Raw genomic sequence first — 24,529 nt, 5'->3', positions numbered from 1 at the left:
GAACCTGTCGATTAATTTTAATCTGTATTTGAATAAATGAAATTTCATATCGAAAAGGCGACCGTTGTATTAACCCAAACAGTTCTGTCTCCCTATCGGTTCTGACAAGAGAAGTCCTTCGCTATAGTTCTATTATAGATAGGAAGATGATTCGAAGGAAGAGTGGAGTGTTTTTGAAACGTATCCGTGAAATCGATTGGTTAATCGTCCTCGATCGCGATTAATAGCCCGATTTTAATCTTGTCTAAAGGTACGTTCAATCTTCCATCACCACCTAATAGACATGCTCGCCGCGATATTTATTCATAGCCACGTATGCAATCATCCGCACGGCGATTTGCATCATATTTCATTACCGCAAACACGTCTAAATACATTGTACGAAGATACGGATCTCCACGAACAGGAACAGCGGACTGACGAGCTTCTTACGTTCGATTATCCGAACGATTAATCGTTGCGTACTCTCTCTCTAGTTGCGTGAATTATCCTGCACTGGAGAACACGGATACGTTACACCGTGTCCGTTTCCTTTCGCGTGACCACTGTTGACGATAACGTTGTTACTGGACAGCCAGTGAAGAAGAAAAAAAGAAAAAAATGGAAGACGATCAAAATGATACAGTTGGACACTACCGTGTGATGGCGATCGTTGCGTTTCTTCGAGGGAAAAATCTCGGTGGAGATTATTGCCAACTACATATACGTAGACGCTGCATAATGCTTGAGAAATAGCAAGTATAATAGCTTCAAGAATAACGTAACTGTAATGAAAAATTTCGTGTGAGAAACTCTTTTATCGTCTCTAGTTATTTTCAAAGCTTGGAAACCTAAGATCGTTGAATATAAAACAACTATAATAAGAACAATTCTTTTATCAAATTCCACGAAATTTGAAACTACAATAAGAAGAATTTTTCTTCAAAAAAAAAAAAAAAAAAAAAAAAAAAAAAAAAAAAAAAAAAAAAAAAAAAAAAAAAAAAAAGAAAAAAATAGCCAGAAATTTAAAGCTATAATAAGAACAATTCATTTACGAAAACACTCCACAATTCGAAACTATTTAATAAGAAAAATTTTCCCATCATCCCTGTGCTTATCCTGTTCAAAGCACCAAGGCCTTTGAACTACATAATTTTCGACTCGCTACCTACCACCCTATTTATCATACTATCTTCACAATTCCTTCAAGCGTGCACACGACGAGACTCTTAAAAAGGACCTTGAAAAATGTTAACGACTCCATTCCCTAAAATCGCTCATATGTCGTTCGAGGTGAAACCTGTCGAGCTGAATTCGAGCGAAATAACCGGTAACAGCTAGCTTTCTCTGTCTACCGATGAAGATGACGAAGAAGAAAGGTGTTCGCCGATCGACAAACAGTTCTCGTGGTCCCGGCTCCGTATAAGTCGATATTCGCCGCGGTCTAATTGCCGCATTTTTAATAATGACGTTAATGAGCGATAGTTATCGCGTGTCCGGTCGACAAGCAGTCGACCGCTCGGTGTCGAACCGATTAAAGGCAAATCGGATGTTGCCCATACGAAATGGAGGACCGACTGTTCTGTCCCCGATACCGATCGCCACGCGTGCCATTCCTTCCGTGAACCAGTCTTCAGGGTCCCTATCAGAAAAATGCACACGGTCCTCGAACTCATGGCCGCGTCATCGGAAGGGCTTGATGGCTCGCGGCAGATGTCCCAACGAACTTTTTCCCGTATCTCGATCGGCCGTTTCAGCCGCCAATCGGGACAGATCGTCCACGTTGTCTCGATGACACCGAATACACAGAGATAGAACCCAACGATTACCTTCCATTGGTTAATGACGGCTATTTAACATGGACCTGTTTCTCTAATTCTGATACTTGTTAACTTAGAACTGATGAATATTACCTATTTGGGAATCTAGATATAAGAGATGGATAAGGATTGGAAGAGAGATTGATTTATAGGTTGCGGTGGATTTTATCTAGAGATTTATGAAATGTTAATTGGCAATTATTGCAAGAAATTAAATTTCCGTCCATATCTGTGGTAGTAAATCATTTCTGATATGTGGGCTTCACATTTTTACGATGGATTATAATGCAATTTATCTACGATCTTAAATATCGGTTGTTTCCAGAATAACAAGAAAGAAGCTGAATTTCCTTCCATCCATAGAATATCAATTCCAAATGTTCCTTATGGATCCCACTAGATGCCCCAATTATCAATCGTTGCCCTAAGAAAAGTAAATAAAATAACTCTAGTACAGTCTATAAAATTCCAAATAACAAGAACAAAATAAAATTTCTTATTAATAAATAATTAGTTTAATATAGATGCTGAGTAAGTTTCGTTGACGCAGAGGAGATATTTGAATTTGGATTCTTTTTATAATTCCTGTCCAACTTCAAATATCCCTTTTTTATCAACAAAACTTACCCAGCATCTATATGAAACTAATCGATTGTCCTAATAACAATAAGAAGGGGAGAGGAAATCCTCCGCCATTTCTACGGTGAAATATTTTCTTTCAATAAAAATCACTTGTGAGCGACACGACGTCGCGTGGCCGCGTGAAGGTAAAGGTGAGACAGAAAGCCCGTGGCGACAGGCGGAAAGAAAATCACTTTTCAAAGCGGGCGCGCGCTCGATCGTCAGCCTCGGGCTGATGACTTCATAGCAATGACGGCTGGCGATCATAGTGAGTCGCGAGATGGGAAATCATAAAAGGCACCGGGTACCGCATCGCGATAATGACATGAAAAATGAACTCGAGCGAAGATAATCGGCGAAATTAAATAATTGCGCGCTGCTTGGTAGCGCGGTTGCGCCGACGAATTTAATCGATTTACGATCTTCCATAATCCGGCTGCCGTTTCCGGTTCTCGACTGCCGACTCCACAGATCCGTTTCGTTGATTTCCTTTCTCCTCTTTGTTTCTCCACGATCCTCGCTGTCAATGTTTCTTCTGTTCTCCTTTCGGCTATTTCTGCTCCTTCCACCGCCATTTTTACACCGGTGTAGAGACTTCTTTAGCTTTTTATTCTACGCATTCGTTACTTCCTTAACATCCTTCTCCGTTTATTTCTTCCCTCTGTTTCCTGTTTCATTCGTATTTTTTGTTTCTTCTTTCACCCTCGGTTTAACAATTCCCCATTTATATCTCTGAATTATCTGCAATTATTGGTCCATCTATCACTTCTGTTTTCTTCTTACGATCTTCTCTTCTTTCTACGTTATTTCTCTTCTTCCACCTTTTGTTTCATTAATTGTTTTCTATTTAATCTCTGAATTACTCGCCTCCCCTTTTAAGAATTTTAACTAATCCATCATTTGTACTTTCTTCTTTTCCCGTTTCCTCGTTATTCTTTCCTTTCCTTATATTTTCCTTCCTTCATCCTTTGCGTTGTTTATCCATTCTATTTCTACTTCTAAACCACACGCGTCTCCTTTTCCTCTGTTAAAAATTCCAGTTCGCCTATCGCTTCCGCTTTCTACTTCTACGTTCGTCCGTTCGTGGTTCCTATCTTTCTTGCTCGCCGTTGACCCAGTGTGTCTTCGCGTTTTCTAAATTCCCCTCGCTCGTTTCTCTCGTCACGCAGTGGTTCTCCTGCTGTTCCTTCCCGCCAGGTGTCAGGTCAAAATGAAAAATGTAAATGAGTCGTAATGATGAGAAGGTAACTATTCCGATGTGTATCTCTTCATCAACGTCCATGCTATGCGTTTTCAAGTCACGTTTCGGGGGTAGACCGGCCGATACAACCTGCTCTCACAACTATTATCGGTTAGGCGATTCTGCGTTTCAAGACGCCCGTTTCTAAAGGTCTAATTGAGGTCTAAATTATCCTTCAATGTCTTCGTTCCATTTCACGTTTAACTGGATATTCGTAGAAATTATTCAGATAGACTCTTGCTGCTTCACAATTTTGTCTTACGGGCCATTCTATCGGAAAGCTCTTCAGTTTCAAGCGTTTGACAAGATTCCTTTAAACGGAGTGAGTAACGCGTAAAGAAGAACGCGCAGAGTGGTGGATGGTGAGAAGTAGGAAAGGTACAGTTTAAGGGTTCGAGGCTTGCCTGGTGGAATAATTGGAGTTTGATCTTGCGTGTGACAGATAGACAAAGAGGAGAGGACGAAATTGCGTCCGAGCGGAATAAGGTCCTTGATGAAATTGTTAGTTCAAGACATTAATAATCTCCGTGGACTAATTACTTACCGCGCGAGGGCATCAAATCCTCATTATACAATTCGTCACCCTCCGACACCTTAATCAAAACCACTGGCGCACACGTGGAGTAACGACGCGACGTTAGCGGGAAAGTAATGAATTCTTTGCACTGTTGAACGCGACGCTTTGCCATGCTGCTTAGGAGCATCGATCAAAAAGGATTTCCGGCCGAGACAATTTCTTTTTTCTTCCGTGGATGCTGGATTTTGCGATAGTCCATCTCCCGGAACGCTCATCCATTAAAATTTTAAGTTGTCTTACGTAGATTTTCTCTAGAACTTTTTATCTATCGATCAGTGTGTACTTATTTTCCGATGCACGATATCTTAAGATATGTACGTTTCTTAAACAGCTGTACAATTAAAATTACTCTTCTTTAATGGAGTTCTTTAATGGAAAAATCCTGCAAGTGTTATAACAAAATGACGTAGAAATAGAAGAAAACTTCGGATTGAGATTAGTCCATCAAAAAGGTGGCGTCGAATCGGGAGCAGGGAAGGAAAAAAAAACGAGGAAACATAACACGGGACTGCCGGCAATAAGATCGACGCGGAGGAGGTTAATTACCGAGACTCGTCGATTTGGACCTTTTATGGGGTCTACGGAGAATGGCGAAACGCGAGAGAAGGAACGGTAAGCGTCAGTAAAAAAGCGAAAGAGGCGCAACCCCCACGATCCGCTATCTGAATCTCCTGCAACGTTCTTCGCCACCTCCTCCTTTTCTTCTTCTTCTTCTTCTCTCCCCTTCGTCGTATTTTTCTTCTTCTTTGTCATCGTGTTCTTGTTGTTTCTGCTAGCTGACCGGAGGCGAGGACGCACCACGTGCCCCGTTTGAAAAATCAGCGCGTTTACCAAGAGGCTAATTAATTTACATAGTGGACCGGTTCTCCTTTTTCCTTTCCTAGACTTTCTGGAATTGCAGTGTGGGAAATAGAAGCAACCCGTATTTCTTCGGAATCTTTTTCTTGCAATTTATATCCGTGTCGCTATAGTCTCCTCATAGGCTCCAATATTTAAATAGCAATATTCGATTCTTTGATCGAATTATTAATGTTATCCACTTCTGATACGCGAGACGTGTTTAAAACTTTCCTTATCAGACGAAGGAACACATTTTTCACAATTAGCGATACCGTGGCCGTTGGAATAACTCTGCCATGTGATAAAGGCAAGAAAATGAAATCTCCGGCTCTCTACTCTTGTCCTTATTGCTTGGTAGCTGTCAATATCTGAATACACAGCGATATACGACTCTTCCAAACGTTAAACGAATTTTTCTCGTAACTGATTGGTCGTGATCCGCGGCTCCTTAGCCGCGTAACCTTTTACGTTCTATGTACGATAATGTTTATTCCACGTATGGAACTATTCCTACACCACATTCCATCGAAATCAACGAGAAGCACGTTTGAAGCTTCCCTTATTAGACGATGGCACGCATTTTTCGCAATTAGCGAGCCGCTGCGCGCAAACCCGAGAGAAGAACTCCGACGTCGAGAGAAATGGAAGAAGGTGACCGAGAGGCAGAGGGGACCAGGTGAGCTGGTAATGCACAAGAACTCCCAGGTATCGGGGCATCGGGCGACACTCTCCCGGGAGTCTTCGGAAAAGATCTGAGGTCCGACAATGAATACCTATTAAAACGGTGTGAACAATGCCCGGGGCTGGGCCGTGGCTTCGCTCTCAGGATCGCTCGCCGGTAGCAACAAGAGCGCTAAGTAGAGGCCGGCCAACCTCTTGTGGCCCGCAGGTGATATACTGCGAGATCCGCGATATCGGGACGTGGTTCTCTCGCTCTCTTCGACGGCTCTCCAACACACAACACACAACACACGACATACAGCGTAAAGGCACACCACACGGAGCATGGACGGAACGCGAGTGCTTGGCTCCTTCTCCCAAGTACCGCGTGTCCTCTCGCGTTCGCATTCCTCGTTCCCCGATCTTCTCCCGCATTCGCATTCCCGGTCGCGCGCGCCCCGCGATCCGGATTCGTGTCCATTACCTTGCATACGCCGCGACCCACGCGTCGCGTCGCTTCGTCCTCGCTACTTACGCGGGACACGATACGACCAGGGCGTACAGGATTCGAGATTTCGATTGGGGGAAGTTGAGGAGTACGTACGTAAGGAGTAAGTTGATTCTTTCAGTTGATTTCTTAAGGGTAGAGTTAAGCGACCAGGACGAGGATGACAAGAGCCAGTGGATATTTGATCTTTTACGCCGAGCAACTTGCACTGTTCCTGACGCATACACGCTGCTGCGTTTTTGCTTGCCTGCGCTTCAGTAAAAGACTTAAGAAGGAGGAATGTTTAAGTAACGCTACTGACGCATACATTTTCTGCGTCGCTTCTCGTGCGTTTCCACAAGAGAAATAAATTGCCGATATGCCCATTAATTAGCTTAAATAGGAAGCTAAAGCCAAAGATCCTTCTACGGACTTGCACAGCATTCAAAACGCAATTCAACGATTAGCGTTGTACAATCGTAATTGTCATACGAAACCGTCCAATTACACCATCGGGAAAAGATGTCAACAAGTTCCATATAAATTACCATAACACGACAGAACCATTCTACGTCCATTAATTAGAACAGAAGGATAAAGTGGATCCTCCAAAGATCCTCGTAAAACATCTTTCTATGTGGATTGAATTTCGTACAAAATTATCTCAGAACTGGATCCAGGAAAAGATCCAACTAACGAGTGATCGAGAGAAATCGATCGAAACAACGAAAATAACTTCGAAGGTACTTTCAACAGAAAGATAAAGTAGATCCTGCAAAGATATTTCTCTGCTTAAAATACGTGCTGCTAAATATAGTTCATCCACTACCTGTACAAAATTCAGTCCAATAAGACGATCTAGAAAAAGATCCAAATGACCAAGCCAGGGACCAAGAGGAATCGATCGAGACGGCCAAGGCGCTCGACAAGGAACAGGGCAAGGAAGAGGCGTTCGGGACACCGGTATCATCGGGACTTCCCTCGCGAAGAAGGCTGTGAGGGGCGGCAGAGGGGAGCGATCGTCCGTGGCCAGGTTCGCAGTACTTAGCGGCGTTAAATCGATAAAAGTGTAGAAGCCGCATTACGAGGGTTTCGTGTGGGCACACTTAGAGGCCGCGCACGTTCGTCGTGAGAGATTGGAGTTGCCTTCTCGCGACTCCAGACCGGGGGAGGAAGATAATGGACGGGAAGAAAGAGGAACGTCTACCCATTATTCCGCGGCGATTCTTCGATTGGCCTCCACCTGATTGCGATTGCAGATGAGATTGCACACCCGCGGCGCAGGAAGCCGCGCTCCTGCCGCCACCGATGCAGTTGCATAATTCTGACCCCTTTCTTTCTTTCCTTTCTCTCTTTCTCTCTCTCTATTTTCTCCTCTGTTTCCCTTCGACGAGAAGAATTTTCTACTCGATTTGGAATCCTTGGTCAGAGTCGTAACAAGTTTCTAAATCTTCGCTAGACAGACAGTGTACACTATGCGGTATATTACAGTTAAGTTTTATAGCGACAGAGTAGAAGTTTGATCGTTGGAATATACATCGATGAACCACTTTGATGGTTCGATGTAAAATTTGGGGACGAACCTTTGTGAGACAGATCGAGAAGCAAGAAGTTATCTCATTTCTCCAAAAGTGCATGTTTCTGTTTAGAAAATAAAAATAAATGGTATCTTCTCATTCTACGAGGATACTGACTGATGATCAACTTTGACTATCCTAGCAGCGTGTGTCATTATTGGTTCCGACAATTAGGGTCTTACCGTGGAACACCTAACTCGTCATATTCCAACTCATTGAGAATATTAGTTAACACTACCGATTATTCTTCTTGAAAATAGAATATCGTTAGACGTAAATTATCCTTCGTTTGTATTGTAAAAAATCCTAAAGGGAGTAAAATATACAATACCAATGTGAAGTCCCAAGTTTTGTTCGTGTCCCTTCTCGATGGCTTAACCTATGACCTCGTTCTACCTATCCTGGCTCGTATCGCACACATTTCTCTACTAAAGGATTGAAGCTGATTCCTTTCATTTACAAGTTATAATTTACCTTGCGGACCGTCTGTCTGAACATAAGTTGCCCTTGTCCAGCTTTTTAAATAAATAACGGTAAGTAAAGTAACCTTGAAGACTGTAATCTTAAACAGTCACGCCATTAGCAATCCCGCGATGGAACCACGAGAAATTAGGTCACGCTGATGCGGATCAATTTATCTCAATCGTTCGATTAAACGATTCGAACGAGGCAAAGGTGAAATCGAATCATCGAGATCGGACGGACAAGTTCGATCGAACTGAGACGAGTAAATTGAATTTTAACGAAAATTATCCGCTGTTCGTTCTGGCAAAGCGTATCGTTATATAACCGGGACGGTATCTGGGCTGACCTAAAATTTAAAAATGTCATAGCCGCGCGGATATCTTGACTAATTATGAATAAGCAATGCAAATGGGTTAAGCAATGTTACGATTCCGCGTCACGAACGGATTATAAACTCTTCTTTGTACAGAAATTACAACCTTCGGGCAAATGAGCGCCGCGAGTTTCTCGTAATAACCGGGCTTATCTTTTTACGACGGATTTTCAGGCTATTGATTGGCAAACCTTGCCTATGCTGTATACAGAACAGCTTGTTCCGCGGCTCTGCTCGTTTTTCGTCTATCCAGGAACCGTTCGGAATCGATATGGAAATTTGCACTGACGTTTAACTGCATTTAGCGCGATTTCAATCTTCTCTAGCTCGTAACTTTAGAATTCCTTTATGATTTACCGCCTGTAAACGATTTGTATTAACCATATTTCATGTCGTTAGAATATCTGCCTCCTTATGTCGTAACCATAAATGTGTAAATTTTTATCTCTCCGGTAAAATTGATCGAATGTCACCTTTTTTGTTTTGTTTTCGTAACAGTTATAACTCAAGCCGGGAAAGTTATAACGATTATTAGTACCATGATTTTAAAATAATCTGAAATATACACGAATGTAGAAATAATGTATAAATCAGTGTATTCGTAAAAGGGATGATACGATCTAGTGAAATATTTTATTATCTCAAATCCAGAGAAAAAAAAATGTAGCAAGAGTTCTCTAATCTATCACATACGTAATTAGATTGCGGCTATTTATGCAAATTCGTATTTTTACGAATGTAACTAAAAGAAAAAAAAAAAAAAGTAATACTTGAGCAGAAAATTGTTTAACCTAGCAAGTATTGTAAAAAGTACTATACGTTGAATATTTTCTATATTTTTGCATGCCATATGCACTTTCGTGTCGTCGAATGTTCCATAAATGCATAAATGTATAGAAATCCGCGGTCTAGTCGTACTTATGATATCATCAACGTAAAGAACAAGGATACGATCTCTGTATAACTTTTCCAGTCTTTTCCCAAATCCAGGAAAGAAAACGAGAAAAATAGCAAATGCATGCATTTGCATAGTCGACCACTTTCTCCGTAACATCTTGCACAATGCGATAATCCAACAATAGCGGCGTGAATCACAATGGTTGCCGAGAGGAGACCGAGAAGTTTGACGGTGAACAGACGAATTGCAGGATCGCGGAAGAACAGCAGCCATTGTTTTTGAATCTTATTGTTTCCTCGGAGACAGAGTAACGACAGCATCGCGTGTTCGCGGGGATATTCGAGGATGCTAATGCTCCTGGATGCGCAACGATGTTTAGCCAGAGAGCACGCGGCTCGCAAGAAATCTCTGTATCTAACCGCCATCTTCACGACGGACGCTTTTCTCGTAGTTAATAATACGTATCAACTACTTAATCATCTTCTTAATACATGCTCTTTTTTTTTCTAACGTTTCATCATATTCATAAGTGAAACTAAGATTTATCGCCAGTCTTGTTGAAAATAATTCACCTAATTAGAGACCTACCTTGAAAGTAGCTCTTCGTTCGAAGATAGCTGACGCTGAGTCTGAGGATGCTGAGTCGGTCAAGCTTGCTGAGAATATTTTGTTCGAACGGAAGCAAGGATGCCAGAGTGTCCAGTTCGGCGTTCAATCGCTCGCGATGCCGTTTGCTCGGATTCGACTTCGTTACCCCATCCTTTTGCGGTGGTTTTAAGCTATAAAACAAACAATTAAATATATCAGCTTTTCTTATTAATTCCGTTTTCTTCGTCCTGTTACAATTACAGCGTTTCGCCGGTTACCCATTTTCTTAATTGCTGTCCAAAATCATAGATTTTACGGTAGTTGGTTATAAAAAGGCCAGTTTGTAAATGAGAAAGACCGCTAGAAAATAGAAGGGTAGAATATAGCGACAATCGAACGAATAGCAGAAAATCGGCAAGAACGTCTCTTTCTAGAATCTCGTGTTAAACTTTCGACCGAATGGCAACCAAATACAAATATAAGAAGGAATTATGCTTGAACTTTTCTGCTAACATATGACACATGATTTTATCATCGGCGAAAATTTCTTCGAATGAAAAATTGACGAGAGAAAAAAAGCTGATACGTCACGTCGATTTAATTAGCCGGAGTAATGGAGATAATCGTCGATCCTACGGTGTTCACGTTCGACTGGTTGCAGAAATTCCTCGGCCACCTTCGAGATTCGAACAACAGGCGGCCTACGAGCGAAGGATCTCGATAATTAAAGGCGACCACTATCCAAGGGTTGATTGACACGCGGAGAAACCCTGCGGACCGATATGCCCACTCAACAGCCCGGAATTCCTCGGGATAAGTATAGTTATTACAAAATACTTCTCGCATCTGCACTCTCTTCCATTCGTTTTTCTTTCGTTCCACCGTTACCTTTCCTACTTTCGTCTCGCTCTTTCTTCGGTTTATCCGCAAACGGGGCATAAAATGCATAAATTGTTTGATAATTATGACATGTGGAAGCTGACTACCACGCGGTGGTCTGATCAGCTTCCAATGGCGTAACCACTGCGCGAATATCTTTTTCCAACAAGTATTTTCGTCGATCAAAATAAGAAATATCTGTACTTTGTAAATCATTGGCTCGAAACAGGAAACGAGTTCGGTGAAATAAAGGAAAATATTGAGTTTAACCAAACTTGCTTACGTTACAACTTGATACATTTGAGAGTGATTCGACTTCTTAGAAATCAAACTGACTAATTACACTTTCTCTAAGTATGGAGTGAACCAACCACTAAACGATACGGATGAAACCAATACTCTATTTTGTAAGAAAATGACAAACGATAATAAATTCCACGCAAGATATAAAAACACAGTGCATATAATGTCATCATCTTCCTGTACTTTTTAATTCAATTTCTGAGCAATTTTTGTCTATTATACTGACGAAGAATCTTCATACATAAATCTTTGCTTAGGTTTTATTTTCCCAGTTGCGTTAACAAAAATATGAATTTGCACAAACTTAGATCAATAAATAACGTCACAATGAAAATTCCTGTTTATAAATGTTAGTGTAAATGTAAAGTGATACAAGGATAGGATATTTTGCTTCGGCACAAGGAATAAAGGATTCGACGCCAATGTGTGCTTACGAGACACGTACGAAAAATCAAGCGTTACGGATCGAGTACAAACTGTTTGTTTAATTGAACCTTCTACCATGGGAGTGAGACCCCATGCCGAACGAGTACCGAACCTCATTGAAGCACCGCGGCCTATGGCGATCTCGTGCTTAACAATGACTATTAAACCGCGGATATTTACGCAAATTTGTATCTCCAGATATCATAAATTCTCATTCCATAAAAACCGATACTTCTAAAAAAAATCATCATTACTTTCCCCATAAATATACATATCAAACACTCTAATAATCGTTACTCTTTGATAGACAAATATTCCTGCGGTCATCTTCCAAACAAACAGTTGAAATCTAATCTAAATCTCGACAAAATTCAATATCAACCTAACGAAACATCTCCGTCGTAACCCAATCAGGAAAGAAAAAGAAAAGGTACCATCGTCTTAATCAAAATCCATCATTCCTCTGTACCTCATCCACCGAGCAACCTTTCTTTTATCAAAAGCACGCGAATCGCGAGCAAAACGTAGCCACTAAGGAAAGAGGGACAATTGGGGCAAGAAAGAAGGAAAGAAGGAAAGAAGGAAAGGAAGGTGGAGGGAAAAACGGCGATGGCCTTAATTAAAATGCTTAGGGGTTAGAAAGCGTGATGAATGAGATTGCCGTCCACATACGAGGCGGTCGGTGCCTACGAGTGCGCGCGGCAGCACCGAGAAGAACTCTATTAATTATTAGATGACACCGAATCCATTATCCGGGACGAGGAACGGACGGAGGTCCTCGAGGAATAGTCTCATTCAGATACCATTAGGACCCACGGCCGGCCTTTTGTTCTTTCGCGGCTGCTCGCGCGTTCCCCGGCGTGCAAAACACGGTTAATTATCGGGACGAGGACGGGAGGAAAGGAGTGCCACGTGGGCCGTGCCACTTCGTTCCTCTGTCTCCATTCTTTTTTACCGTCTTCTTCTTTCTACCCTTTCTCCCCAGGTTTTGCTTTTCCATTTTGTCCAGCTCTGTTTCTCGATCTGTCAAGAGGGGGGTCGTTCCAAGCTGGGACGATTCGATTCGAAGAGGACACGAAATTCTTTGGCTAAACCTGAGATCGCCTGACGCGACGTGTGCATTCAAGGAACTCGTCAAGGACAGGATCGCGAACTCCGTGTAATTTCATGACACTAATTGCAATCGTCAAGACTAACGACGAATGGAGTAATTCAGCGAAGCTCGGTCGAACAGCGTCGAAATAGTTCCAGCGATTAAAGATATTTCCAACCGAAGGTACTTCCATCGTGTCATAAATTCGTGTATCAGATTGTTCAGAAAGTTCTTATTTTATTAGAATGTTTTCTTAAACGATACATTTTGTCAAACTATCCGGCTTCAACTATCGCGAGTTCTTTTTTCAAAAGACTTTTCATCCTATTCAATTAGTTGCTTCGAGTCCGTGACAAATTCTTTGTAATTAAAAGAATTTTATGAAAATTGAGAAACAAATTGAGAAACAGTGTGCCTATGTTACGTTTAATGAACGAAATTCAATGTTCCAATTAAAATTTAACGTTCTTCTCCTTACTCCTCGTGAATACGCGACGGACAACGTTGCCCCGTTAAAAAATAAACCTCGTCGAATTAACAAATTCCATATCCTTCTCATTAATTTTCTTAGTATTCAACTGAAAACAAAACATGACATTTCATTTGATCATATTTTTTCCACTTGCATAAAATGCGAAATATGTGAGCAATCCAATACATACATAGTTCTTATTCAGTGGAGCATGAGGTAGTTGATGCACGTACGTGTATACATGGTATATGAATGGTTGGCGATTGGATCAGCGTGTCCCGATGACCGTGTCACGATGACGGACGTATAATGAACAAAACGAGAGGCAAAAATGGGAAAAATAAATTATAGATTTCGCGAAACAATGTCCCAGAGGGAAACCGATGAATGAGACACGCGCTTACGTAACCGACTTTTGTTCTGCTGCAGCGTGGGAAGAAAGCGACGCGAACCGTGCACTTTGCGCGGCAGAAAACTGCATTTCAATGCGTCCTCAAACTGCAAGTTCGCCATAGGAGAATGAAACTGATGTGACAATGTAGCAATTAGAACGTAATTGTCTCTCATTGCGATCGTTCAGACTGTTTCGCGACTTTGTACCATTTGTTGCATTCGAATTTATCGCCAGTTTGTCGCAAAATATTACGCTAAAGCCTTGACTATTCGATCGTTGGAATAATCAAATAATCTTTCTCCGGACAAATATTTATATCGGATATTAATCTTATAAAATAGAATATTCTCATAAGTATCGAACTTCATTAACACATCCGATTAACTGAAGTTTTGCCGATTGATTCCACCTATCACAATGTAAGTTCCTACTAATGGGCAAATTAACGAACTCCAATTATACAAATTGTTTGCCCCTCGACAAGTTCTCCTGTATTACAAAATATCAGTAAGAGAAGTTATTTTTCATTGGAATTCAACGAATTATATTATTAGTATATTATCGATTAATCCAGTCTTCGATCCCTATCCAATAACCTGGTACTAAACAACCGAAATGCATAAATACAGCGAAGAGATTTTAAGGAGGAGAAGAATCTAGAGCATCCAATCAGATTGCAAACACAGTAAAATCTAGTAATTGTATATTTAGCGAAACCAGGTGATAAGGCGATAAATGATCCCTTTGAACCCTTCTAGCAAGCCAAGCTAGGCCAATTGCGTAGATACATACGTGTCGACCCTACGAACCGTAACACGGTTACGCATTCGAAATGTGCGCGCATACTTCAGACCGCTGTTTAATGGCCGGCTGCGTTATCGCGATCGTTACCCTAAGGCTCTATAGCGATTTTCCAGCCTTCTCTTCGTTGGCAAACCTTGCTTTCATCGCGTTTTCCTACGGAGGAAAATCCGAACGATTCGTTCGGAGAAACGGGATCTTCTTTTGGAGAAACTTGAAATTTTCTCTAGGTAGAAAATCCTGACTGAGCATACTTTCGCTGGAAAATGAAATTCCAGGAAAACTATATTATTTGTTTCACGAGGTAGGACAAATAGGAAGCAGGCCTTGGTTTGATTAGAATTAAATAACACGAATCAAAGGTGGCGCGATCTGACGGGCCAGCACGCTATCCTCTAATCCATCAACCCTACGAATCCCTCTCTAGATTAGTCTACCCTCGACCACGCTCGCTTTTCGGCAAATACTCAATGTCCCCTCGAGATCGATGCAAGCGGGAACCACGGTAGAACGAATATCGAGACAACCTTCGAACTACTCACGAAGCTTATCAATTATTAAATATCTCTAGAGTGGGCTGTTCAATTTCCATAAATTAGAAAATTCCTCGGTGTAAAGTAGAGCGAAATAAATATCGGAATAATCTGCGAATTGTGACTTGTAATCTTTCGAGTGAAATGGAAAATTCCTCGAGAAGAAACCACTTCGTTAAAAGATTCTAGAATTTAGCTCCTCGCTAGTTCCACTTCTGTACAATTCCCCATCTCTGTTTACACAGTGAAAACCATCTACGTACAGAGAATTCTTCGACGATAGAATAAATTTCCGCAATGCGATTTATAAATCTCTCGAGTCATTCGAAAGTCTCCGCACGTCAGAATTAAAATTCTTCAAGACTCGAAGGACCGGTTCGTCAAAAAATTCCTCGCTTCCGTCTACCCTTGGAAAATCCTTCGCCTTCAACTACAGTAAAATATAATAATACATAATAAGTACATCAAAGCAGCTGCAATTAAGCTGCAATTTATAAATCTCTCGAATTCCGCCCGCGATTCATAATCCTCGTTCGAAGACGCCAACATCCAAAATTTAAAAAACGTTTCAAACATCAAAGAAGAAATTTCATGAAAAAGTTCGCCATTTTGCCCCCAACTATATCCGCTCTATCCTCCGTATCCCTACGATTCGTCCACCCTTTTATTCGGGCCAGCAGCGTCTGCGTATCCGTTTCGTCCCTTCCTTCGGCCCTTTAATGGCTCGCCGCGTCAAGCTCGGTCGCTTCGTTGACGTCCTTCTTCGCAAGAGCAGAGAGGCCAGGCCAACAGAGGGTGGAAAGGGGCTTGATCGTTCGAACGGAACGAGGAGAGACGCGCAGGCGCCACAAAGGGTGGGTCCACTATGGATTTTCGAGGGTAGAGACGCTCTACCAGTGAAGTTCCGGGGTGGCAGACAGCATGGGGCAGCAATGGAAGCTCCCACCGCGCAAGGGATGCTAGCCCGTTTCCTGGGATGGTGATATACTCGGTTGGACGGCGATAGGGATGGGGGTGGCGTCTAGGAATGCCTGGCATCGACCTTGAACCGAGCCGTAAGACTCTCAGGGCTCGGTTTCCTCAGGGGTTGAACGAGGAAACAGAGTTCGATTTCTTTGGGGTTGTTACGGGGTGACGAGCTAGATTTGTCGAGTACAGGGTGAAGCAGTGACTTTTAAATGGCGGATATAAATTTAGGATAAGGAGTATAGCTACGAAATTCTTTGTCGCTGCCCCGAAGAGACGAAACGGGTTGCAGAAATTAATAATAAGGCGAATAATCGTATCGCGGATATTTATGCAAATTTATATATGTTCGGTATCGCGATTAAAGAAATGAAATTTAAATGGAGACTTCTCCTTCTCTCGTTAAATATTCTACGATATTACGCAGAGTACTATACTTTGAATATTTCATTCGTTTTATCGTGTACATTTTATCGTATGCATTCCATACAGTTTTGCATCTTTAAATTTCTCATAAATCTATAAACATTCTTCGTCTATTGATAATTAATTAGAAGATGTTGAATTTTTTGGCGTTGATAGGGGGGCGAAAAAGGCCTGCTTCGTTGAGTTGAGCGTGAAAGGGTGACTTTTAAACGACGGAAATAAATTTAGGATTAAGAGTACAGTGACGGAGACTTTTATCATTTTCTACAAGGCAAATGAATTGTAAAAGTTCATAATACGGCTAATAATTAATCAGAAGTTGTCGTCGAGTAGCATTTCATCGTCGTTTATTAATTACGTTTCGTGTGGTCGGCTTCTCGAAAATCGATCTTATCGGATCAGATCTCGCAGAACGATAAGCGAGTATCGGTCACGTGGCGAAGGAATTACGAGTCGCCGCGTTGCAGATAACGATTCAGCCGGCTGCTGGCTCACGATAATCACCTTTTAATGGAAAAATGAAAATTTCGTTCCACACTCACCGGAAACGACGTGTGTCTACCTCTGTTTTTTTTTTTTTTTTCAATAATTACAGAGAATTCAGATTCTCGGAAATCATTCCTCGTTCGCCTAAAATTTATCCAGTTTAATTCCGGATAAAAGTGCGGATTTTAAGAACCACCGTATGTAGTTTCACCTATCGATCCAAATTTCTAAGAATTGCAAAATGACAGAGTAATATCCTCGCGAAAGTTAAAACTGCGTTAATAAGGGAGAAAGTTTATTAAATAGAATTCTTAGAAATATGTTGCAGAAATCCTGGAAAATCGTTAGAACCAGAATTCTTACAACAATATTATATATATATATCAGAGAATTCTAGTATTTAAACTCCGTTCTTTCTATTTGTTCTTTCATAGGAGATTTTTCGAGCGGCACACGGAAATTTGCAGGCACACCGCGGCCACGCAACGAATTCGCCGGAGACTCGAAACGAGCGGAAGTGCATTCGCCTGTCAACGTGGTATTTCGTAAGCGGCGACCAGAAAGAGCGCGCCGCTGATGCCGGCCGGAGCGACTTTCGACATCCTGTGGCGAATAATCGACCATATGTCGACCGACGCCAGAATTAGTGGTCTTCGTCAAAGAGACCTCGACAACGAAAATGCAAATGCAGCTGTTAAGCCGCTTTCGCGGTCGTCAGTTTCCCTCGCGCTTCATCCTTCACCATGGACATCGAACCTGTCCACAACCTCCACTTCCCTTTTTCTTTCACATTTTATAGCCGATGAAGTTCGATACCGAAGTCTTCGAATTTAACAGAAGATTCAAAATGTACATATTCGGTGACTCGTCTCTTTACGAAGCCATAATATTCAGGAATTTTAAAGCACAATTAGTTTTGTACGATATAAAATTTATCTAATGACGAACTACATAAATTTCCACGTCAATGTCTCTGTTTCGCTTAATGCAACTGTATTTTTCACACATTTTCGACGGAATCCTTAAAAGTTCCTTAAAAGAAACAGTACAAGTTCTTTTTTATTAAAAACGAAAGCGATGAACGAAGACAAGATCGAGACAAAAATTGGAGGACCGCGGTGGAATTAAGTCAGTGATCGTCAGATCTAAGTGAGCAAACGATTTGAAAACGCAGAAAAATGATGACTTTGCAAACACTATTTCGAAAAATTTACTTTGCAATTTACTATCATTCGCATTCCGTTCTTTCGCAAATATAAAAGGTACATATGTTAACATATGAAAATAAAGTCATTTCGTTCTCGTGTGTTGAACATTAATCGCGCAGCTGCGCAGTGAAACCGAGGAAATGACAAAAAGTGGGAGACTGTTTTACCAAACGCCAAATATTTCTCCATCGCTAGCCTAAAATCCTCAACACCCCTTTTTATTTTAATCAATCAATTTCATTGGAAAACATCTCTCGACCAGCGTGTCATCCGAGAGCTCTGTAAATGAAGGCAAAACAGTGTCTGGGGCAACAGATTCGCTCGATTCGAGCAAAAACTCGGCGAACTCCAGCGGAGAGTGGCCGATCGGCCCACGGCGCGGCGCCGCGTTTATCCGGTAAATCGCGTGCGCGCGAGAAAAAGCGGGCGCTGGATGGTTCTCGCGCGGTTTACCGATAGCAACCGAGCCCGTAATTAATCCGGGAACGATCGCGGTAATTAATTCGCGACGGTGATGAAGGAAACGGCGTTCGCGACGCTCTGGTTGAACGCCAGCTCGTGTCCGTGTAATGCTAACCGACGGTGACTGAGCCGTTTGTTAACTCGCTAAATGCAAACCGTAGAACGATCCTTTCTGCTCCCGTTAGCATCGCCAGCGTCGATTTCTGGAACCGTTAGCGGCGCCTATCTGGCGCTGGAAACCGTGAATCCGTGATTTTCCATCGAACGAGTCTTAGAAAACAACTTACAGCCCTATACATATTAATGGTAGAATTATTAGAGTGGTTAAAACGATCAATCTGTAACTTTTTTTAAAGCTTTCGTCGAGTTACGTTGGTGTCTTTTTAAGAATTTGAACAACTTTTTGGTGAAATATATGATACGGGCTATTTCCCTTTGAACCATGGGTTTCTTCGGCTATCTTCCACTTTGATCTATTTAATTTTTATTACGATATCGAACAATTCTTTACAGACTACGATGCTATACGATGTTTAGTATTTTTGTCTGTTAGTAATCCGTATAAACGAGATTTCTCTGTAAAGAATATTTAAAATCTACCAGATAAACACAGACGTTTTTGGAAAACAGTGTACTTGTACTACCGAGATCGTAGCACACGAACGAAAGGTGTAATGCATAGAAAACTGGGAACACCATTTCGAACAATCGACTGTTCTAATAGGGGCGCAAGTGATTAATCTTCGTACGCTTTGAATCCCAGTCTGCTGTATATCTTCGTGTGAATCGGCTCGAACAATCTAATCGCGGAAGATTACTTACCCATCTGCCAGATAAGAATTACACACTGTTACCATGCAATTTAAGACACATCAAGATCAACGATCTCGACGATCAAGAGCAAATATCAGATGAAAGAATTTGATTCAAGAATTCAAGGATTTCTTATAGAATATATAGACACTTTCCATTTGTCAATATATGAGACAAATCTCCGTCGAGATATCGATCGATTAAAACAGGTTAAATTAAGAATTAGCCAATTCTACTAAATGGAGCACGTTTCCGATACAAAACGTCAAGTTGATTCACGAGAGCCTCTTTCAGGAAAAATTATGATAATCGAGGAAAATTTGAGAAAAATATTCACGGACGCGTTTCACTCGTTTCATAGTGATTAGTAAACGCGATTTCAACGCGAGTCGGTGATTCCGTGCTCGACTATGTGGAGCGCGTAACTGGCGTGACAAACGGAATTATTATGCGAGGACGAACACCTCGCCGGGATGCACTACGACTGCCGGAACTAATTGAGTGTACGAACTGAGACAGTTTTTCGAGTACCGAGGATTATTCTGTCTCGGATCGCGAGAACGGGGCCCCGTGAAATTGCGTTTCGCGGAATCGTTGCAGCTGCTCGGAGGAAGTCCCTTGGTAATTCCTGCGAACCTTCCACGTACGCTTCTATTACCCTTCTTGCTTTAGCAGTGAAATAGGAGGATCGCCAAAGCTTACGTTTCCCTACGTTCCACATCTAATTCCATTACTACGCGATTCATTGATAATTTATAATAAACTACAATTACCTCGGTAAGCGTGTACGTACTGCGAAAAGTTACTTTCATTTTCCTCGATTGGGAATTTTTAATAATTCAGAGATTGGAAGATTTCTCCAAGGAAAACCTTTGGAACCTCGGAGACACTTGTTTCCGTAGACATCAAAACTACATAGAAAAAAAATCAATTCCTTTGTAATTCTTGAGAACACAAATCTCCATCGCGTCCCTTCATTAATTTCCAATAAATTCCCCGGTAAATCATCTGCCCTTCGTTAAAACGCATTAGGAAGCTACTCTACGTTTCCCTAAATTAAAAATACCCAAAATTTGCGAAGATCGAGAAACGTTTGCGAACAAAATGTCTAAAAGCCCAGAGACTTTCCTTTATCAGGGTCAACTAAAAAATTGTCAATTTCTTCGCCAAATGCCACAATTGCCAAAAACACAAAGCCGCTGCGCGTCCTTCTATCACATGGCAGGAGATTGGTACGCGATTCCGGTTAGAAATCTCCGAGCATCGAAATCTCCGGGCGTCCCACGCAGCCGCGAGATCTCCGAGCGATCACTCGGACATCGACATTACCTCCTCTGTTCGCGTGATCGTGCGATGGGCCTCGGCGAGGCGGCGAATTTCGAATTCAGTGGAGAATTTATGGCGGCGCGGCAGCCCAGCAGCGGATTCTCCGAGAGAACCCTCTTGCTAGTTGTCCCGGCGAACGAAAAGAGAGAGCTTTCCTTTTCTCCTCTTCCTATACGACTTTTGCACCCGTTGCGTTTTCGGCAGCCGGGAGATTTGTGGTCCCCCGGATTCGACGATTTAGATGTTCATTTAATTTAGTCGTCGTCCGTCGTGCTCCACAGCCGACGGACCCGTGCTTCATTAATAGTCGAACCAGGCAAATAAAGGAGCTTTGATTTATGCACTGCCCGCCGCGCGTACGCTACGAACGCGCCTTCCACTTCCACCGAGCCCCGCTTGGTTAATTAAATTGTTTATAGTCTTCGTGGTCGTTTCGGTGTGCTTTTCTGGAATTAAGGCTACATGACTGGAGTTTCGGCTCCACCGGACAAGATGGAATTCTCCAATTATACCGAGAGGTTTCTTTTTTCGAGGGAATTTTTAGATTACTGGAAAGTGGACGAATAAAACGAAATAACGTATGAAAAAGAGGATGGGAAAAGGAAAAAGAAGAAGGAGACTGATTTATTCCTACTTGATTAATTAAAATTGTTTGTGGTCTTCGTTTCGACGTGATTTTCTGCAAGTGAGGCTATATGACTGGACTTTGCATTCGTCCGGACGAGTTGCCAGCTCGCCAATTACACCGATAAATCCTCTTTCCCCGACGAATCTCTAATTTATTGAAAAGTCGACGACAAAAGGACGAAAGACAGTGCAACAGTTTCCTTAATTACATGTTTTCTCGGATTAAGGCTGCATAACCGAGCCTATAAGATATCCCAGACAAATTGAAATTCTCCGATTATACCGATACGTAAATCGTTTTTTTAAACGAGTTCTTAGCTTGCTGGGAAATGGCAGAATAAAAAGAAGAAAGAGGGTGGTTTATTTTCTATTCGATTAATTAGATCGTTGATAGTCTTTGTGTTGTGTACATTACAATTATGAACTTTACATTCTTTCAATGTATTTCCTTTGTTCTTGTTTCTTTTTCCCAAGAACATTTCAAGCTTCGTTGAAAATAGAGGAATAAAGGGAAGAGAGAGGGTGGTTTATTCATCGCCGTCGTCGAGTTATTAACTGATCGGGATGATTTAAAAATTCGATAAAAGTATCAAGCACGTAGCAGAAGATTGCTCGCTCATTTATTAGAATCTCGCGTACGAGTACCGCGACCGAAGAGGGTGAAGGGTTGTGGCATGGTTCGTGTTGGTCAGCGTGGCAAGAGATGCTCGATAGGGATCGCGAGAGGGAATAACGTCGCCGCCGTGCCGCTAGAACCGTAAACAAAGCCTGAAGGCGTGGGACGTCGAATGGAAAGTCTCACGGATCTTCGTTAATTGTGCGGATTGAGCGTCGATCCCCTCGCCGTGATATCTTCGATTTTCTGCAATAACCGGCCGTCTAGCTTCGTCTCCGCAACATAAATTCGCGGCAGACGGTTCGCGGAATTCCGCCCCTCGAATTCTACGAACGATCATCCCAGGGTGTGGCCGAAATATGGAACTTTCGCTGCAATTTTTCTGCCTATCTCCGTTTCTCAACGCTGAGATTATTTTTCGTATACTGTACAGCTTTCAGAAGGATTTAAATCTAGTTTACGGGAGTAACGAAGATTACAGAGAAAGAAAAGGATAAGTTACATTTGCCATTTTTTTATAGCGAAATAGTTTTAAGATTCAGTGGATTGTCGATCAATCTTATATTACCAGAATTGTTAAAAGCTGTTGAAATATTAAAATATCGCTCGATAAGTGGATGGTGACCTCGAACAAGAATCTAAGGCACATTTAGCACATTTTGAAAATGAAGAGAAAAACGTGGTTTGTGAAAGCATAGTCTACTGCTAATGTAATTCTGAGCAAAATGTGCCATACACCCTAATTCCAGGTTTCCATACACAATTATATCTTTAGCTTCCATAAAACTTTATTGATTAATCAACCATTATTAAAAGACTCCGGACCTGACAGGTTGTTCTCATCGTCAATTATACCACATTAACATTAATTCCTACTTAATCATAAAGTGACAATCAGAAATCAGAAGGTCAGCACAAATGTACTTAGCATGTTTTTCGCTTGTAATCTTCGATCATAAGTAATCGGTCTAATATGCAGAACGAAAGATATCAGCATTTTTCAGGATTATTTCTGGTAATTGGCCTGAGAGTGAAGTGGGAAATTGAAGGAACGTACGGTCTCTTGGTCGGGGAACTTCCGGCGCCCTTAATTGCGCCAAAGGCTTATTAGACGCGGTGGCGACTGAGTAAGCACGCATGCAAATGCGGCCACTTGCGCGTTTTAATATGTATATTTTGTATATCCTTAGCATACATATTGATGTGCATACAATGGTCTACGTTCTAATGAGATGCGAAGGGTTCTTCGGACAGTTAAAGCGAAATACGTGTTTGACGGATGCCAGATGCTAATTATCGTCCATTATCTAACGTCCAGTAAACCCGTGAACATCGAAATCATGCGGAGAACGAATCCGACCGACGTTAGGCGTCGCTTGTTCGAAACTCATGAGAATTATTAAGAAGCTCGCGATCGGAAACCGCGATTTCATCGTTCGATCGTAAGCATCAAACGACCACGTACGATGATGGGGCGTAATAATCGAAAGGTCTCAAATTGAGAGGCGTTGAATCGTCGATCAGTCGCCACGCGGGGATAATCAGTCCTTAAACGATTACGTTTCATTGGAATTGCCGCGGCACCATTCAAACTCTCGAATGAAAAATATCTTCTGTTAATCGGATGTTCCCGAATAATAGTCGATGTACTGAACTCGATTACAAAGTCGAAGATCGTGCTGTGATATATCAACGAGATATAAACGCTGGAGATTATCAATTTTAAGAATAATTCTCATTTCATAATGGGGAAAATAATAAATATGAGATAATAAACGTCAATGGAAATGTCAAACGTACCGCCTATCGTTTATGATCGTAGAGTATTCAGGCTCACGTGTGGTCCCATCCTCAGAGGACACTTTACGAATGATAAACTACTCTTAATTAACCCATCAACCATTACACATGCTCGGCTACGTACATCCGCTTAACCGGTAGCGCATTTTGTATGACTTAACTGCCTCCCCGTCTCATCAGAGCTCAGTCATTACCACGAGGATTGGCTATTTCAGACGCAATTATCTATTAATCATACCCCTCGTCCGCGTTAGCTCCTGACCTCCTAATAGCCGCTGCACAAGGATAATTGTCAAGCATGATCTTGGAAGATCGAGTCACCCACTTCAAGCTCTTGGTATCCTGTTCTGCATGGGATCTGTATGGATCTTGCGTGCGAGAATCGATCCCTTCAAACCGATCATTCCTTCCCTAAACCTTCGATATTCGCGTCGTTTCATTTACAGACGCATTTCAGATTTCATTTTCCTTTCGCTTCATTCGGCCAAAATATTTTCATCGAGCTCTCCCATCCTTCCCATGAAACAGTTTCCTCTTCCAAAGTAAAACATTGCAGCCTTCCTGTTGTATTATTCCGACGATATCGCTACAATGTATTTCGTGTACGATGCACCATGGAAAAATTCTTTGTGTCGACGCAAAATGATATTGTACGCCAAAGTTTCAGTTGCTTCGAGCGGAAAAGCTTCATCCGCGAAATCCGAAACACTCCGATTGTTGTCCGAGTTCTTCGAGAGATTGCACGAGTGCCGTATCTTGTCGGGCGAATTCCA

The 24,529-nt window shown here is 41.9% G+C and overlaps 1 protein-coding gene across 4 annotated transcripts in view; it reads right to left on the bottom strand.

Annotated features, from left to right (window-relative positions):
* LOC122570240 (aryl hydrocarbon receptor protein 1-like) overlaps nt 1-24,529 on the bottom strand; it is a 155,244-nt gene that overhangs the window by 85,227 nt on the left and 45,488 nt on the right. For all 4 annotated transcript variants that reach the window (XR_006317773.1, XM_043732332.1, XM_043732331.1 and 1 more), the window contains exon 2: nt 10,126-10,316. Coding sequence is in view for 3 of the 4 variants with exons in the window: in XM_043732332.1 (XP_043588267.1) it covers nt 10,126-10,316 (191 nt within the window). In the remaining variant the exon portion in view is untranslated. The remainder of the gene's footprint in view (nt 1-10,125; nt 10,317-24,529) is intronic.

This window comes from Bombus pyrosoma, linkage group LG8 (genome assembly GCF_014825855.1).
Source record: "Bombus pyrosoma isolate SC7728 linkage group LG8, ASM1482585v1, whole genome shotgun sequence".
In the NCBI taxonomy this organism is placed as follows: Eukaryota; Metazoa; Arthropoda; class Insecta; order Hymenoptera; family Apidae; genus Bombus; species Bombus pyrosoma.
This window is presented reverse-complemented; position numbering and strand designations above follow the sequence as displayed.